The sequence below is a fragment of the Eulemur rufifrons genome, chromosome 14, assembly GCF_041146395.1.
Source record: "Eulemur rufifrons isolate Redbay chromosome 14, OSU_ERuf_1, whole genome shotgun sequence".
Lineage (NCBI taxonomy): Eukaryota > Metazoa > Chordata > Mammalia > Primates > Lemuridae > Eulemur > Eulemur rufifrons.
The window spans coordinates 10,479,267-10,492,125 of record NC_090996.1 but is presented as its reverse complement, the minus strand read 5'-3'; the positions used below and the strand labels follow the sequence as shown (position 1 = coordinate 10,492,125).

The window sequence follows — 12,859 nt, the reverse complement described above, 5'->3', positions numbered from 1 at the left end:
AAATGAACACTCAATAGGCACTCACCGGAATGTTCTTCCTCCAGGTAAATAGATACCTGCAGGACTCACTTCCTAAGGTCTCTGCTCAGTGGTCACCTCATCAGAGAGGACAATCCTGCCCAACTGCTATTAAAGAGCACACCTTCTACCACCCTGGTTGTCTATATCCTCTTACTTCAGTTTTTTAAACTTTTTATTCAAGTATAATATGCATACAGAAAGTTCACATGCTATAAAGTGTATGGCTCACTAAATTTTCACAAACTGAACACATGCACAACACCAGCTTCCAGACCAGGAAACAGCATTACCAGCCCCCAGAAGCGCCCCTCTTGTCCAGCCTCAACCCTTCCCCCATGGATACCCACCATCCTGATTTCTAGCAGCATAGATTAGTTTTGCCTTTTTTTTTTTTTTAATTTACATACATGGAATCACACAGAAGGTACTTTTTAGTGACTGACTTATTTCACTCAACATCAAGCTTGTGAGATTCATTCATCGTGTGTAGTTTTTATTCATTAATTCTCTTTGCTCTATAGCATCCCATTGTATGAATATGACACAATTTATTTATCCATTCAACCATTAGTGGGCATTTGGGTAGTTTCCAATTTTGCATTATTAGAAACAAAGCTTCTATGAACATTCTAGTACATGTCTTCAGATGAACATATGTACACATTTCTGTTGGGTATATATCTTGGAGTGAAATTGCTGGGTCACAGGACCTACTTTTTTTTTTTTTAATTGTTAAATATCTTTTTTTAGAGATGGAGTCTCACTGTTGTCCAGGCTAGAGTATAGTGGCCTGATCATAGTTCACTGTAACCTTGAACTCTTGGGCTCAAGTGATCCTCCCACCTCAGCCTCTCAAGTAGCTGGGACTTCAGGCACATGAGATCTTTCATGTATTAAAAACAGTGCATTGTATGTACACGCACACACACACAGACACACAGAGACAGAGAAAGACTTAGAACTTAATAATCTGTCATAGGATTAAAGAAAAAAAAGAAAGAGAATATTACCAATATTTTGAAGCCCTTTGTACCTCTCCCTGATCCCATTTCCCCTCTATTCCAGAAATAATCATTATTCTAAAATTTGCATTTATCATTCCCTGGATCTTCTTTAGCATTTTGTTGTAAGTAAATGCACGTATATACGCAATATACTATTTTGTTTTGCATGTTTTTGAACTTGATGTAAATGGACCTCTGTTCTATTTTTCTTCAAAGCACTTCTCACCACTTAACACATTTATTTTCTTTTATCTGTGTGTTGTCTGGCCCACTGCCCCTCCCTTACAGCTCCTGAAAAACCATTTCGAAAAGTCTGGTTTTTATTCACTGCTGTATGCCCAATTCCAACAAGAGTGTATAGTATACAGAAAGTGCTCAATAAATATTTGTTGAATGAAGGAATGAGAAACTTTGCTTTCTACATAAGGACTTAAGCTGTTTGTGAAAAGGAAACAATTCTAACTATGGCTGATGAACATTGTCTTGCTAAGGGTTCCTGTGTGTCAACAAAATTGAGAGCAGAAGTTTCAAGGTAAAATTAAATGTAGCGTTAAAAAAAAATTAAACATAGTTGGCCCATAGAGCAATGGAAAAAGCATCAGCCTCAGTGTCAGAAAACAGACTAGAGGGTGTGGTGGTGCATTCCTGCAGTCCCAGCTACTCCAGAAACTGAGGTGGGAGGATCACTGGAGCCCAGGAGTGGGAGGTTGCAGTAGTAAGCTATGATCCAGGCACTGCACTCCAGCCTGAGTAACAGAGCGAGACCCCGTCTCTCAAAAAAAAAAAAAAAAGAAAGAAAGAAAGAAAGAAAGAAAAAAGAAAAAGAATAAAGGAATATGATTTTAAAAAGAAAACAGACTAGAATCTGGCTCTGCCACTTGCCAGCCGTGTGCTGGGAAGCAAGACTCAACCTCTCTGCACTTTCTCATCTGTAAAATTGGGATACTATTACAGGGTGGTTAAAAGGATACTATCACAGGGTTGTTAATGAGCAGGTTAGATGAAGGTATGCATGGAAACACTGTAAACAGTAAGTGCAATGCAAATGATACTACAAAGTGTCATCAATATCTAAGGCCAGGGAAGACTGTAGATTAAACATCTGCACAGAGTTTTCTCTCTCTACATCCTCCTCCAATTTAAATTTTATATTCTAAATATATCTCATTTTTAAAAAGGCATCCACCTTCTCTAATTAGCTGGTTCTCCTCAAACAACAGTACTTTAAAAAAACTGAAATATAATTCATGTAACAAAATTCATCATTTCAAATTGTACAATTAAAAACAACTCGGTGGGCTTTTTAGTACATTTACAAGGTTGTGCAACCATTACAACTAATTCCAGAACATTTTCATTACCCCCTAGAAAAAAATTCTGTACTTATTTGCAATCCCTTCTCCATTTCTTCCTCCCCTACTCCCAAGCACTTAGCATCCACTAACCTTTTTTTCTGTCTCTATGGATTCCAGGCATTTCCTATCAATAGAACTATACAATATGTGGCCCTGTGTGTCTGGCTTCTTTCACTTAGCATAATGTTTTCAAGGTTCATCCATGTTGCACCATGTTTTTTATAGCTGAATAATAGTCCATTGTATGGATATATGAAATTTTATTTATCCATTCATGTCAGATAATAGATATTTGGGTTAGTTCCACTTTCTGGCTATTACAACGCTGCTAGGAACATTCACATACAAGTTTTTGTGTGGACATGTTTTCAGTTCTCTTGGGTGTGTATTCCTTAAGAGTGGAGTTGCTTGGTCATGTGCTAACTCTACGTTTAGCTTGTTGAGCAACTGATTACAGCACTTTGCATTCCTAACCAGCATTGTATTCAAGTCCAATTTCTCCACATCTTTACCAACAAGTACTTATTCTATTTCTAGAATCATTTTTTTTTTTAAATATTATTGGGGCAAGGAGGGGGTAGGGTTTCACTCTGTCACCAAGACTGGGCTCAAAGGATCCCCCCATTTCAGCCTCCGGATTAGCTGGGACTACTGGCCCCTGGCCACCATGCCTAGCTAATTATTACTCTCATTATTTTTTGCCCAGGCTGGTTGAACTTCTGGCCTAAAGCGATTCTCCCGCCTTGGCCGTCTGTTCATTTTACCTCACCAACACTGCCTTGGCCACAGTAATATTGCAAGTCTAGAAACTATTAAATTCTAAACTTGTAATACTAATTCAAAGAAAATTTTCCTATGTTTACACATATTTTGTGATGTTCACATATATAAAAGTGAGTCCAAGGTGCCGTTTCCAATTTTTCCTGGCACAGAAGATTGAGTATTGCAGCCGCCTTGACTAACCGGGGACTCAATTCACCATCACATCGTTCCTCACTGAATCCGTGGAAAACCCACTTTGGGAACAAATCCCTGTCTTCATCAAAGAGCTACCTTGGGTAAGCATAAAAGTGGCATTTGAATAGCTTTTCACATGACTTGCACCTTATTTCCTTTCATTCCTTCGTTTTAGGGTGAAGTCTGAAACCCACAATGGACTCGCTTCTGGTCACGCTGGAGGAGAGCAGTGTCGATCTAAGTAGAACCCCGGGTACCGCAAGCACGCAAGCGTACACTCCAACGCCCACCGCCGCCATTCTCCGCTCCCCCCCGCGTTCCGGAGCTGAGGGGCGGGGAGATGGGAGTTAAGGAGGGCATACGACCAATCAGCGCGCGTCTCCGGGAAGCGGCGCTCCGCACTGGCTGATTAAGTCTCAGGGAGTAGCCACAGTCCAATCCGCATGCTAGGGGCGGGGCTAAACACCAGTGGCGCAAGTAAAGGGAGGAGACCGCCTGGTGGAGGCACGTGACCGGGGCCTGGAGCCGGAAGCTACCTATCTTGTAGGGAGCTCCCCAAGCACCTAAGCCTGCGATGGTAAGTGAAAACGCATGCGCGGGAGTACGCGCCGGGGGTTCCGCGTCTCTGTTCCCCAGTGTCTCTGGGTGCCCCTTCCTGGGCCTGCGCTCCACCCTTACCTCCAGTCCGCCCCGGGACTGAGAGGGAATGGAATGGGAGGGGTGGCGACGTAGAGAGCTGAAGAGGGAGCTGTGGGAGGGTGTTCTGGACTGAGGCGTAGACTGCGGGGCAGGCGCGGGGCGCGAGGGGAATCGGAGAGAGGGGCTGCGGGCAGGGGCCAGTGGGGCTGCGAAGGGATCCCGGTCTAACGAAGGTGGGGTGTGGAAGGCCAGGGAGCCCGGGGGCCGACAGTCAGGGCGGATGGAGGCTCAGGAAGATCCGCGTTGAAGGCCACGTAGAGGGAAGGGGGTCTGGAAGGGCCCTCGCTTGGGAGAGAGAAAACCTGGGGGCCAACATCAAGAGAGAGACGGTTCGCAGGTGAAGGGTATCGAGGGCCATCCTTCTAGCATGTTTCTCACTGCTTGCATCTTTACCCACTAGACTTCTGCACTGACCCAGGGGCTGGAGCGAATCCCAGACCAGCTCGGCTACCTGGTGCTGAGCGAAGGTGCAGTGCTGGCGGTGCGTTCTGGGAAAGGGCTTGGGGTCCCCTTTAGTCCACATGGCCCGGTAACCCCTTATAATATTGTCCCTTCTTTTCTGGGCCTCTACCTGGTATCCTACCTGCCATACAGTAAGCTTTCAGTAATTAAGCAATCTCTGGAATCTTAGTCTCCTAACTGTTCTGAGGTAAAAGAAGTTTACTCACTTTACCAAAGTCACGCATCTAGTTTCGGGTTTGTTGATAACTGATACAACCTAAGTTTCTCTCAAGTATGTCTTTATTTGGTATGTTTTAAAGAGGCTTTTATGTCTTGTTCCATAGTACTTTACAGTGTTAACTCTCTAGCTTTTTGATCTAGCTAGAGACAAGGCTTAGGTTAAAGGTTGAAAACACACAAGTGCTAAAGACTACTGAAGGAGTCCAGAGTATAAAAGAGTCAACCTTCATGTTATGGCAAGGAAACTTTCTTGGTGGTAGGAATTTAGCTGAGCTTAAAGGAGTATATTCAGGGCTGGGAGGTGTGTGACATCAACTTGCCTGAATTGGTGGTGGGGTTATGATGAAGAGATTTGGAAAGATTTGGGGGAAGAAGATGATTTGGTAAGCAAAGGATCCAATGTGGAGGGCTTTGAAGTTAACACATTTGGACTTAATCTTGAGGGTAGTAGGAGCTTTGAAGGTTTTCTGAACAGAAGCATGGCCCAACAAAATGGTTGAGCAAGATTGTTCTATTAGTAGTGTGAAGATGGATCGGAAAGGGGGTAATCTAGGTATGAGGTTGGGCTGGTGGCAGTAAGTAGAAACAAGGAGAAAAGAAATTCTAAAGGAGGAATCAGTATATCTTGGTATTGACTAGGTGTAGGTGATAGAGGAAATACGTCTCCATCCAGTAAGACTTTGAACTTAGAGGCCTAAAAGAATGATGGTATCTTAACAGGAAATCAAGAAAGGAAGTGGATTGGGTGGATAAGGAGAATTCTGATGGCCTGACTTTAGACATTGAGTTTGATGTAGAATAATGGCAGTTAATATATATTGCTAAGAGCTGTTCCAAGCATCTTTCCAATATTACCTATCCCACATAACCCTCACAACAAGCCTGTGAGGTAGGTACTGTTGTCCTCAATTTACAGATGAGGAAACTGTAGAATGTCTGACGGAGCAAAGGAAACTAAACTTAACCTACTGGGAGGCCCATATCGAGAAGGTGGGAAGAGGAAGTTGAGACAGTCACTAGAAAAAAGCCCAGGCCACTGTCTCATCACTTACCCAAGCGGTAGGTAGAAGGAGTTGTTCAAGGACAAAGGGGATGTTTATGTTTCAGATTCTGTGGACAGGGCAGCAAGTGGGAACACTAAGAAAAAGATGGTGCCTTTAACAAGTCAGTGGTGGGCAGGCATTGATTTTGGAGAATGTGGTTTTTATCTTATAGGTAGAGACAAAGTAAGATATCCAGTTTCAAGGGGTTAGGAAAGAATAGTCAGTAAAGAGATGGACGTGCTGGGTGCAGTGGCTCACACCTGTAAACCCAGGAACTTGGGAGGCTGAGGCAGGAGGAATGCTTGAGGCTAGGAGTTCAGGACTAGCCTGGGCAACCGAGTGAAACCTCATCTCGAAGAAAAATTAGCTGGGCATGCTGGTGTGTACCTGTAGTCCTAGCTACTTGGACAGCTGAGGCAGGAGGCTCGCTTGAGCTCACGAGTTCAAGGCTGCAGTGAGCTATGATCAGGCAACTGCACTCCTGGGTGACAGAGTGAGACTCCGTCTCGAGAGGAAAAAAAAAAAAAGAGAGGCAGCTCATCAGGGGAAGCCCAACATTATGAGAAACAGGATGGCACTGGGAAGCTGACAACATCATGGGGAGGTTTTAGGCTGGTTTTTCCAAAACTGGATAACCTGGGCTCATTGGAAAGTGGAGAGGGAGAGCCAAAGGGACTGTGTCTGGATTTCCTTCCCAATTCTGTGCCTTAATTCCTGCCACCTTCCCTCCTCCATCTATGTGCAGTCATCCGGGGATCTTGAGAATGATGAGCAGGCAGCCAGCGCCATCTCTGAGCTGGTCAGCACAGCCTGTGGTTTCCGACTGCACCAAGGCATGAACGTCCCCTTCAAGCGCCTGTCTGGTGAGCCCCAGCCCCTGGTGGTGGTGGTGGTGGTGGGGATTGCTTCCAGAGGCTTCTCTTCTTGGGGAAAAAACACCTGTCTCCTACCAGCCCTCCACCATCTCCTCCTGGGGTCCCTGGTGTGGCCTCTTTCTTCTCTTTGGGATTCCCCCTGTGTCAGAATTGAGTTGGAGAAAGCAAGAGAATAGAGGGGATTTAACAAAGGCCACCGGGCTGGGCACCGTGGCTCACACCTGTAATCGCAGCACTTTGGGAGGGTGAGGCAGGAGGATTGCTTGAGGCTAGGAGTTCAGGACCAGCCTGGGCAACACAGCGAGACCCCATCTCTTCAAAAACTAGAAAAATAAACCAGGTGTGGTGGCACATGCCTGCAGTCCCAGCTACTTGGGAGGCTGAGGGAGGAGGATTCCTTGAGCCCAGGGATTTGAGTTTGCAGTGAATTGTGACCTTGCCACTGCCCTCAGACCTGGGCGACAGAGTGAGACCCTGTCTCCTCCCCCTCCAAAAAAAAAAAAAAAAGGAAAAAAGAAACAGACCACTCATCTTCAAATCTCTGAGCCTTGAACTATAGATTTCTTTGGCTTTTGATCCTAGCCAATTTGTGTGTGACCTTGTGGAGGCTGATGCACCTGCTAACTCTGTACTCCCTTCCCTCTCCTGGGGTGGGGGAAGGTGGGTCTCTCCTCTAGTGGTCTTTGGAGAACATACGCTGCTGGTGACCGTGTCAGGACAGAGGGTGTTTGTGGTGAAGAGGCAGAACCGAGGCCGGGAGCCCATTGACGTCTGAACCTGCCAGAGGGCAAGGGTCTGAGAAGTGGATTGGGTCTGTGGGCCTCTGTGATGAGGAAGGCACAGCCGTCCTCCACCTCTTTCTTGGCGTGCTGCAAGAACTAAGGCCTTCTGCTCACCCACCACTACATGGAAGGGCAGAGGCTTGGGGACTTTGTACTGTGTCAAAGGGAATGAGGGCAAGGGGACTTCCCTAATAAACTTGAGTCTGATGTTCCCCAGCCCAGGGGTGTGTGTGTGTGTGTGTGTGTGTTATACCCCATGTCTGTCTTCATCTCTGGGGAGAGAGTCATGTACCCCACCACAGGGTGGGTGAAGTAGGATGACCTCTGAGCATTATAGAACTGTTAATCAGAAAAAAAATGTATGGGAAGGGAGCAGGGGAGCCATTTGCAAGCATGGGGAAGGGAAACACCCTGAGCCCCGGTGGTCTCTGCTCCTTCCATTAACACATAAACAGCAATAGTTCTTCGCCCTCCTGAACAGGCATTTAATAGTCTCATTTCAGTTGGAAGCAGTAGTTGGAGAATAAGTTATAGGAACAGACAAAAAAATACAACTTAAAGTGCTTCAGGCTGCAAACGTAAACATCAGGGGCAGCAGGAGGCCCCTAGCTGTCTCCCTGACCCATGAGACAGGAGGGTCATTGTCGAGGCCTTTTGCCATCACCACCCTAACCTCAGCCCTGCGGGTGGGTGGGAGGGAATGTCAGAGGCAGGAAAGGACTAAACAGGAATGAAGGAAATACTTTGTAAACTTAGAACCAGGGTGAAGGGTGGCGGGCAAGGGAGCTCTTGGAGCCCTTACCCTGGCCTAGGGGTGGGGCCAGCCCCCCCATGGAAATCGAGGAAATACTGTTGGCTTAGTGCTGCAGCCATACCTGCCCATTTCACAGCTTCGCCGCATGTCCCTCATCAGCAGACACAGACAGGCAGCTCTGGTGGGCCTCTTCACCCCCGGGGGGAGGCATCCCAGGGGAGGCACAGCCTGGGAGCAAAGACCCTTCCAGGGGTTTTCGGTTTCTGGAGTGTAAGAGGGAGCAGAGCTGGCATGGCACTATTTGACAGGCTCCACCACCAGGACCTTGCACTCGCGCTTGGCAATCTTGTCCAGAGAGAGCACAGCCTTGTCCGGGGGCAGGTAGAGGGGGCGGCCGACAGGGGAGGCCACAGGGGGCGTGATGGCCCTGCGCTCCATCACACTGCCTGACCTGGGAGAAGGTGGAGGCTGTGGGCTCTGTCAGAGCCAGGACCCTCCCTGCTGCCTCCCTGGTTCCAGCCTCCACCCAGTCCAGTGCTACCCCCCACCCCCACTCCCCAGTTCTGTACCTCATGAGGTGGCTGCGGGAAGGCTGCTGGTGGGAGAAGGACTGAGAGCGGCCCAGGCTAGCTTGGTGCCTCTCCACCAAGTCCCGGACGGCAGGGCTGCTGGGGCTGCTCTTGCGAGACAGGGGCCGGGCCTCAGGCGGAGGGTGGGACACGCTGGCCGTGAACTGCAGCTTCAGTTTCATGTGTTGGCTCAGCTGGGGTGGGTGGCATAGCTCAGCATTCCCACTTGCCTTCCAGGTCCCGGACCTTTCAGACCCCCTTCCCCATCTGACTGACCAATGTCGCACCTAAATCCCCCCTCCCTCCGCCCAGCTTTTCTGTGTCCCCCCCATTATATCTCATCCACAGAAGCTAAGGGTCCTGTCTCGTCCCCCAACATTCTGCATCACCCAGCACTCAGCCCAGACCCTCTGCAGCCCACCTCAAAAAGCCCCGTCCTCAGAGCCTGGAAGGCCACACTGAAGGTGAGCGCACTGCCCTTCCGGGAAAAGCCCAGGTTGTTGAGGGGCGTGTGGCAGACGATGGAGTCCAGGGCTGCCTGCATGGCCCGGCGTTCCTCCTCACACAGCTGCTTGCCTGGGGGCACAAACAGGGACCAGGAAACACTACAGCGTTCCTCAGTTCCCAAAGGGCCTTCATGAGCACAGCTTCATTTGGTCCTCAGAGCCATTCTGTGGATGGAGCAAACTGAGCAAATGTTATCTTCTGCTGTGTGGCACAGATGACGATAGCTAATGCTTACTGCATGCTGAGGCCTGTTCTAACCACTTCACATGTATCAACTCATCAATCTGCAAGACAACCTCATGAGCTATTAATTGCTCTATTTTAGAGGTGAGGACTCTGAGGCCCAGGGAGGTTAAGCAACTTACCCATGGTCACACAGCTAGTAAATGAGAGAGGTAGAACGCATACCAGAAAGTGCAGCTCCAGTGTCTATGTCCTTAAAATCACTCTGTCTCACTGCCTCTCTAAACTCTCCATCTGTGACACTATGAAGACCACCCAGGTACAGAGCTGAACCACCTGCCGTAAGTTACCCACTGTGGTGGGGCTGACACCAGGTTTGAGCTGTCCTCCCTCCCTTGGGACTAGGTCCCAGCCCGGCAGCTGACCTACCAGCCTGTGCATGCTCCGGGGTCCACACGAGCCTCACAGCAAGGAAGTCTTGGAGATTGTTCAGCAGTGTGTAGGTGACAGTGAAACGCTCATAGGTCCGAACGGGGGACTCACAAGAAGCAGTCATCACAAAGCATGGGCGGTCCAGGCGGACACTGGGCAGTCTAGGAGCAGTGAGAGAGGGAAGCCAGATGTGTGTGTTAGGCAATAGAGGTGAACAGGCAGTACCTGCAGGGGGTCCCATACACTCACCGGTAGTGGGTGTAGATGCTCTGGGTGAAGGGCAGCTTCGGGGTGGACCACTGAACCACAGCAATCAGGGGAACTTCCAAGCCCTGCCAGAGGGACAAAGGAAGATGTCACATGTAGTAGAGATCCCCTCCCATCTTTAGTCACCCCCCTGGTCTTCCCACAACCTTTCCTTATCCCTTTTCCTTGAACACACCAGCCCCTTATGCTCACCTCCTTGGCCCCTGGAGGGGGCTGTTCACCCCCTCTCAGTTGAAACAGGAAGTTGTGTTCCTCCAGGGCACTAAGTGGGCAGGGGAAGCAGCCAGAGGTACCAGGGAGCCGGCAGAAGGAGCCCATGGAGACCTCCCCAGACTGGTGACTAGCTCAGAAAAGAGGACAGGTCATGATCTCCCCATGCCAGAGCTGAGCCCTTCCCCCCGTCCCCACCACCTCACAGCCCTGCCCCTCCCCAGGACCTCACCAGACATTGTCCACCAGCAGCACAGAGCCATCGGGCATGACAGGTAGATAACTGGCATTGAAGTTGGGGAGGATTCGGATATCCCAGATGGAGATTTCCTCCTGAGAGGAGCTATTCAGCACTGTTGGAGATAACCAGCTCAGTTCCAAGTAGCTGGACCCCTCAGGCCCCACCTTTACCCTCTAAAAATGGACCTGTCCCTTCTAGCCTGCCCAGAGTAACTACCATCCAATCAGTTCCCTTGCTGCTACCCAAGACTTGAGCGGGCAGATCTGCTCACCCTTGAGCACGGTCAAGTGTTTTCCAGCCACAGTGAACTGCCGGCATTTCAGAACCGGAGGGGGCAGCAGAGTCAGCAGGGTGCTCACTGAAGGAGAGGGGAGAGGCAAGAAATGATGATCTGGGCGCAGTCCTCACCTCCAACCCACAGTTCTGATTTTCCTCTTCTCCCCCACAAGGCCCTTTCCAGTATGACCCCTCCACTTGGTCCCCCAAATCCCAGTTTCTAGCCTTTCCCCTCTGCATTCATTCTCCTCCCCACCTTGGGCCTTGAAAGCACTCTGCTCGCCCCGGAAGGTCTCCCCAGGAGATCGAGTCTGCAGCAATCTCAGGTAGCCTTGATCTCTGACCTCTGGTGCCTCAACCTCCCGCTTCCACACAGTCACTACAATCTGGGTTTGAGGGACACAGGACCACAGTCAAGAGGAGAGACAAGTGGCTGAGCCTTGAAAGGGCGTCTGAATTGGGACAACAGCTCCACCTCTCGCCGATCTTACCTTGGCCTTAGGTGTCCCTGGGGGCAGTCTGTCCAGTGAAACGGTGAGTGGGAAGATGACCTCATCTGTGGACACAATCGGTTCCTCCACAGGCAGCTGGGGTTGTGAAAGGGGTGAAGAGGTCAGTAGAGAGTCAGAGGCAGCCCGCAGCCGTTCCCTTTAAGATCTGCAGTATGTGGTCCCTCGTGCCCTCCCCTCTCCTTGGCAGTCATCTGCCCCCTGCCTTAGGTCCCCAGGGTCCACCTCCATCCTGTCTTTGGCACCCAGCAAACCGCCCCTCCGCCCTGTGTCGTGTCACCCCAAGCTCCTCACCGTGGTCGCTCCCCCTGAGGTAGCAGGGCCCGGGCCGTGGGTGAGAAGAGGGCTGCAGCCTCGAAACAGCCCCCCACCGCCAGGATCCCCTCCCCCTGGGGGTTCGGAATCCTGGTCGCCGGTGCCCCCGCCCCCTGTCATCCCGCCTCCAGCGCTGACTGAGGCCAGGGCGGCCAGGGCGGTTGCCAGTTCTGCCCAGGCCCCTCGAGAGCCCAAGCCCGGACCGCCCCCAGCGCCGGACCCTGCGCCACCCCGGCAGCGCAGTACCAGCAGGAAGCGGACAGTCTCCCCCAAGTACAGATGGTTGCGCCGGGGCAGCGCCCGGTACCGGCCCGGGTCCCCCGCCAGCTCCGCGCGCGGCGGCAGCGGCACGGCCGGAAAGTACATCGAGTAATCGCACTGGGACTCCATGGGGCGGCGAGGACAGTGCGCCCGGGACCGGACACCAGCCCCGGCGGGGGACCGCGGAGGACGAGGGGACCCACTAGGGTGAGTCCGGCGAGTCCCGACGCCCGGGGGATGCTGCGCGCGGCTGGGGCGGCCTAAGAGACCAGCCCGGTCCAGGAACCGGGGCAACGAACCCGGAACCGAGACCCGGCAGGGCCGGAACTGGAGTACGGGACCGAATGAAGGGCCAGAATCCGGAAGCGGAAGGGGAGGGGCGTGGCCTCCAAGGCCCTGATATCTGTGGGCGCCCGGACCGCGGAGGAGAGGGCGGGGTCCGCCGCGAGTGGGCTGCTGCAAGAATGGAGCTGAGACCACGGGTGGATTCTGTGAAGAAATATTGAAAGGACCCCTTCCAACCCTGCTTCTCCCAGGAATATTCCCCATGTCTCCCTTTTCTGTCCTACATAAGTCTAGTAGAAGTTCCAAATTATTTATTCATTCAACAGACATTTCGTAGTGAAATGAACATAGCCCAATAACAAATATTTCATAGAGAAATGGACGTATCATTCCAACTCGCCACGCCCTAAACTCTCTCGGGCTCACTCCATCTTTTGCCCCTCCAGGGAGCTTTGGAGAGTGCTACGAGGACCTGCCTTGGAGCTGGAAAGGGGAGGGGGTAACATGGGTGGAGGAGAGAGGCACTGCTGGGAGCTCAATGACTGGGATTCTGAGTCCAAGGCCAGAGGACTTGGGGCCTGCATCAGGGCAGAGTCCTGTCCCTTCTGAGAGAAGCAGAATGACATCTAGCTG

The 12,859-nt window shown here is 50.7% G+C and overlaps 2 protein-coding genes across 7 annotated transcripts; one reads left to right on the top strand and one right to left on the bottom strand.

Moving 5' to 3' along the window:
* The first annotated feature begins 3,853 nt into the window (after window positions 1-3,853).
* LAMTOR4 (late endosomal/lysosomal adaptor, MAPK and MTOR activator 4) lies at window positions 3,854-7,633 on the top strand. 5 transcript variants are annotated; one of them, XM_069485901.1, is made up of 4 exons: window positions 3,854-3,914; window positions 4,437-4,517; window positions 6,506-6,623; window positions 7,313-7,633. In XM_069485901.1, the coding sequence occupies exons 1-4, from the start codon at window positions 3,912-3,914 to the stop codon at window positions 7,408-7,410; spliced, it is 300 nt and encodes a 99-aa protein (XP_069342002.1). In that variant the 5' UTR covers window positions 3,854-3,911; the 3' UTR covers window positions 7,411-7,633. The 5 variants fall into 5 exon arrangements, with proteins under 5 accessions (XP_069342002.1, XP_069342005.1, XP_069342000.1 ...); XM_069485899.1 differs by having other exon boundaries at window positions 3,912-3,991; window positions 4,436-4,517; XM_069485902.1 differs by having other exon boundaries at window positions 3,912-3,991; window positions 4,436-4,517; window positions 7,296-7,328.
* A 252-nt stretch (window positions 7,634-7,885) lies between these two features.
* Window positions 7,886-12,308, bottom strand: TRAPPC14 (trafficking protein particle complex subunit 14). 2 transcript variants are annotated; one of them, XM_069486456.1, is made up of 11 exons: window positions 12,181-12,308; window positions 11,348-11,451; window positions 11,113-11,242; window positions 10,852-10,938; window positions 10,572-10,692; window positions 10,322-10,469; window positions 10,112-10,194; window positions 9,860-10,023; window positions 9,162-9,316; window positions 8,741-8,934; window positions 7,886-8,622 (listed from the first exon to the last, which is right to left on the bottom strand). In XM_069486456.1, the coding sequence occupies exons 5-11, from the start codon at window positions 10,607-10,609 to the stop codon at window positions 8,469-8,471; spliced, it is 936 nt and encodes a 311-aa protein (XP_069342557.1). In that variant the 5' UTR covers window positions 10,610-10,692; window positions 10,852-10,938; window positions 11,113-11,242; window positions 11,348-11,451; window positions 12,181-12,308; the 3' UTR covers window positions 7,886-8,468. The 2 variants fall into 2 exon arrangements, with proteins under 2 accessions (XP_069342557.1, XP_069342556.1); XM_069486455.1 differs by having other exon boundaries at window positions 7,927-8,622; window positions 11,348-11,443; window positions 11,660-12,298.
* Between the last annotated feature and the right edge of the window lie 551 nt (window positions 12,309-12,859).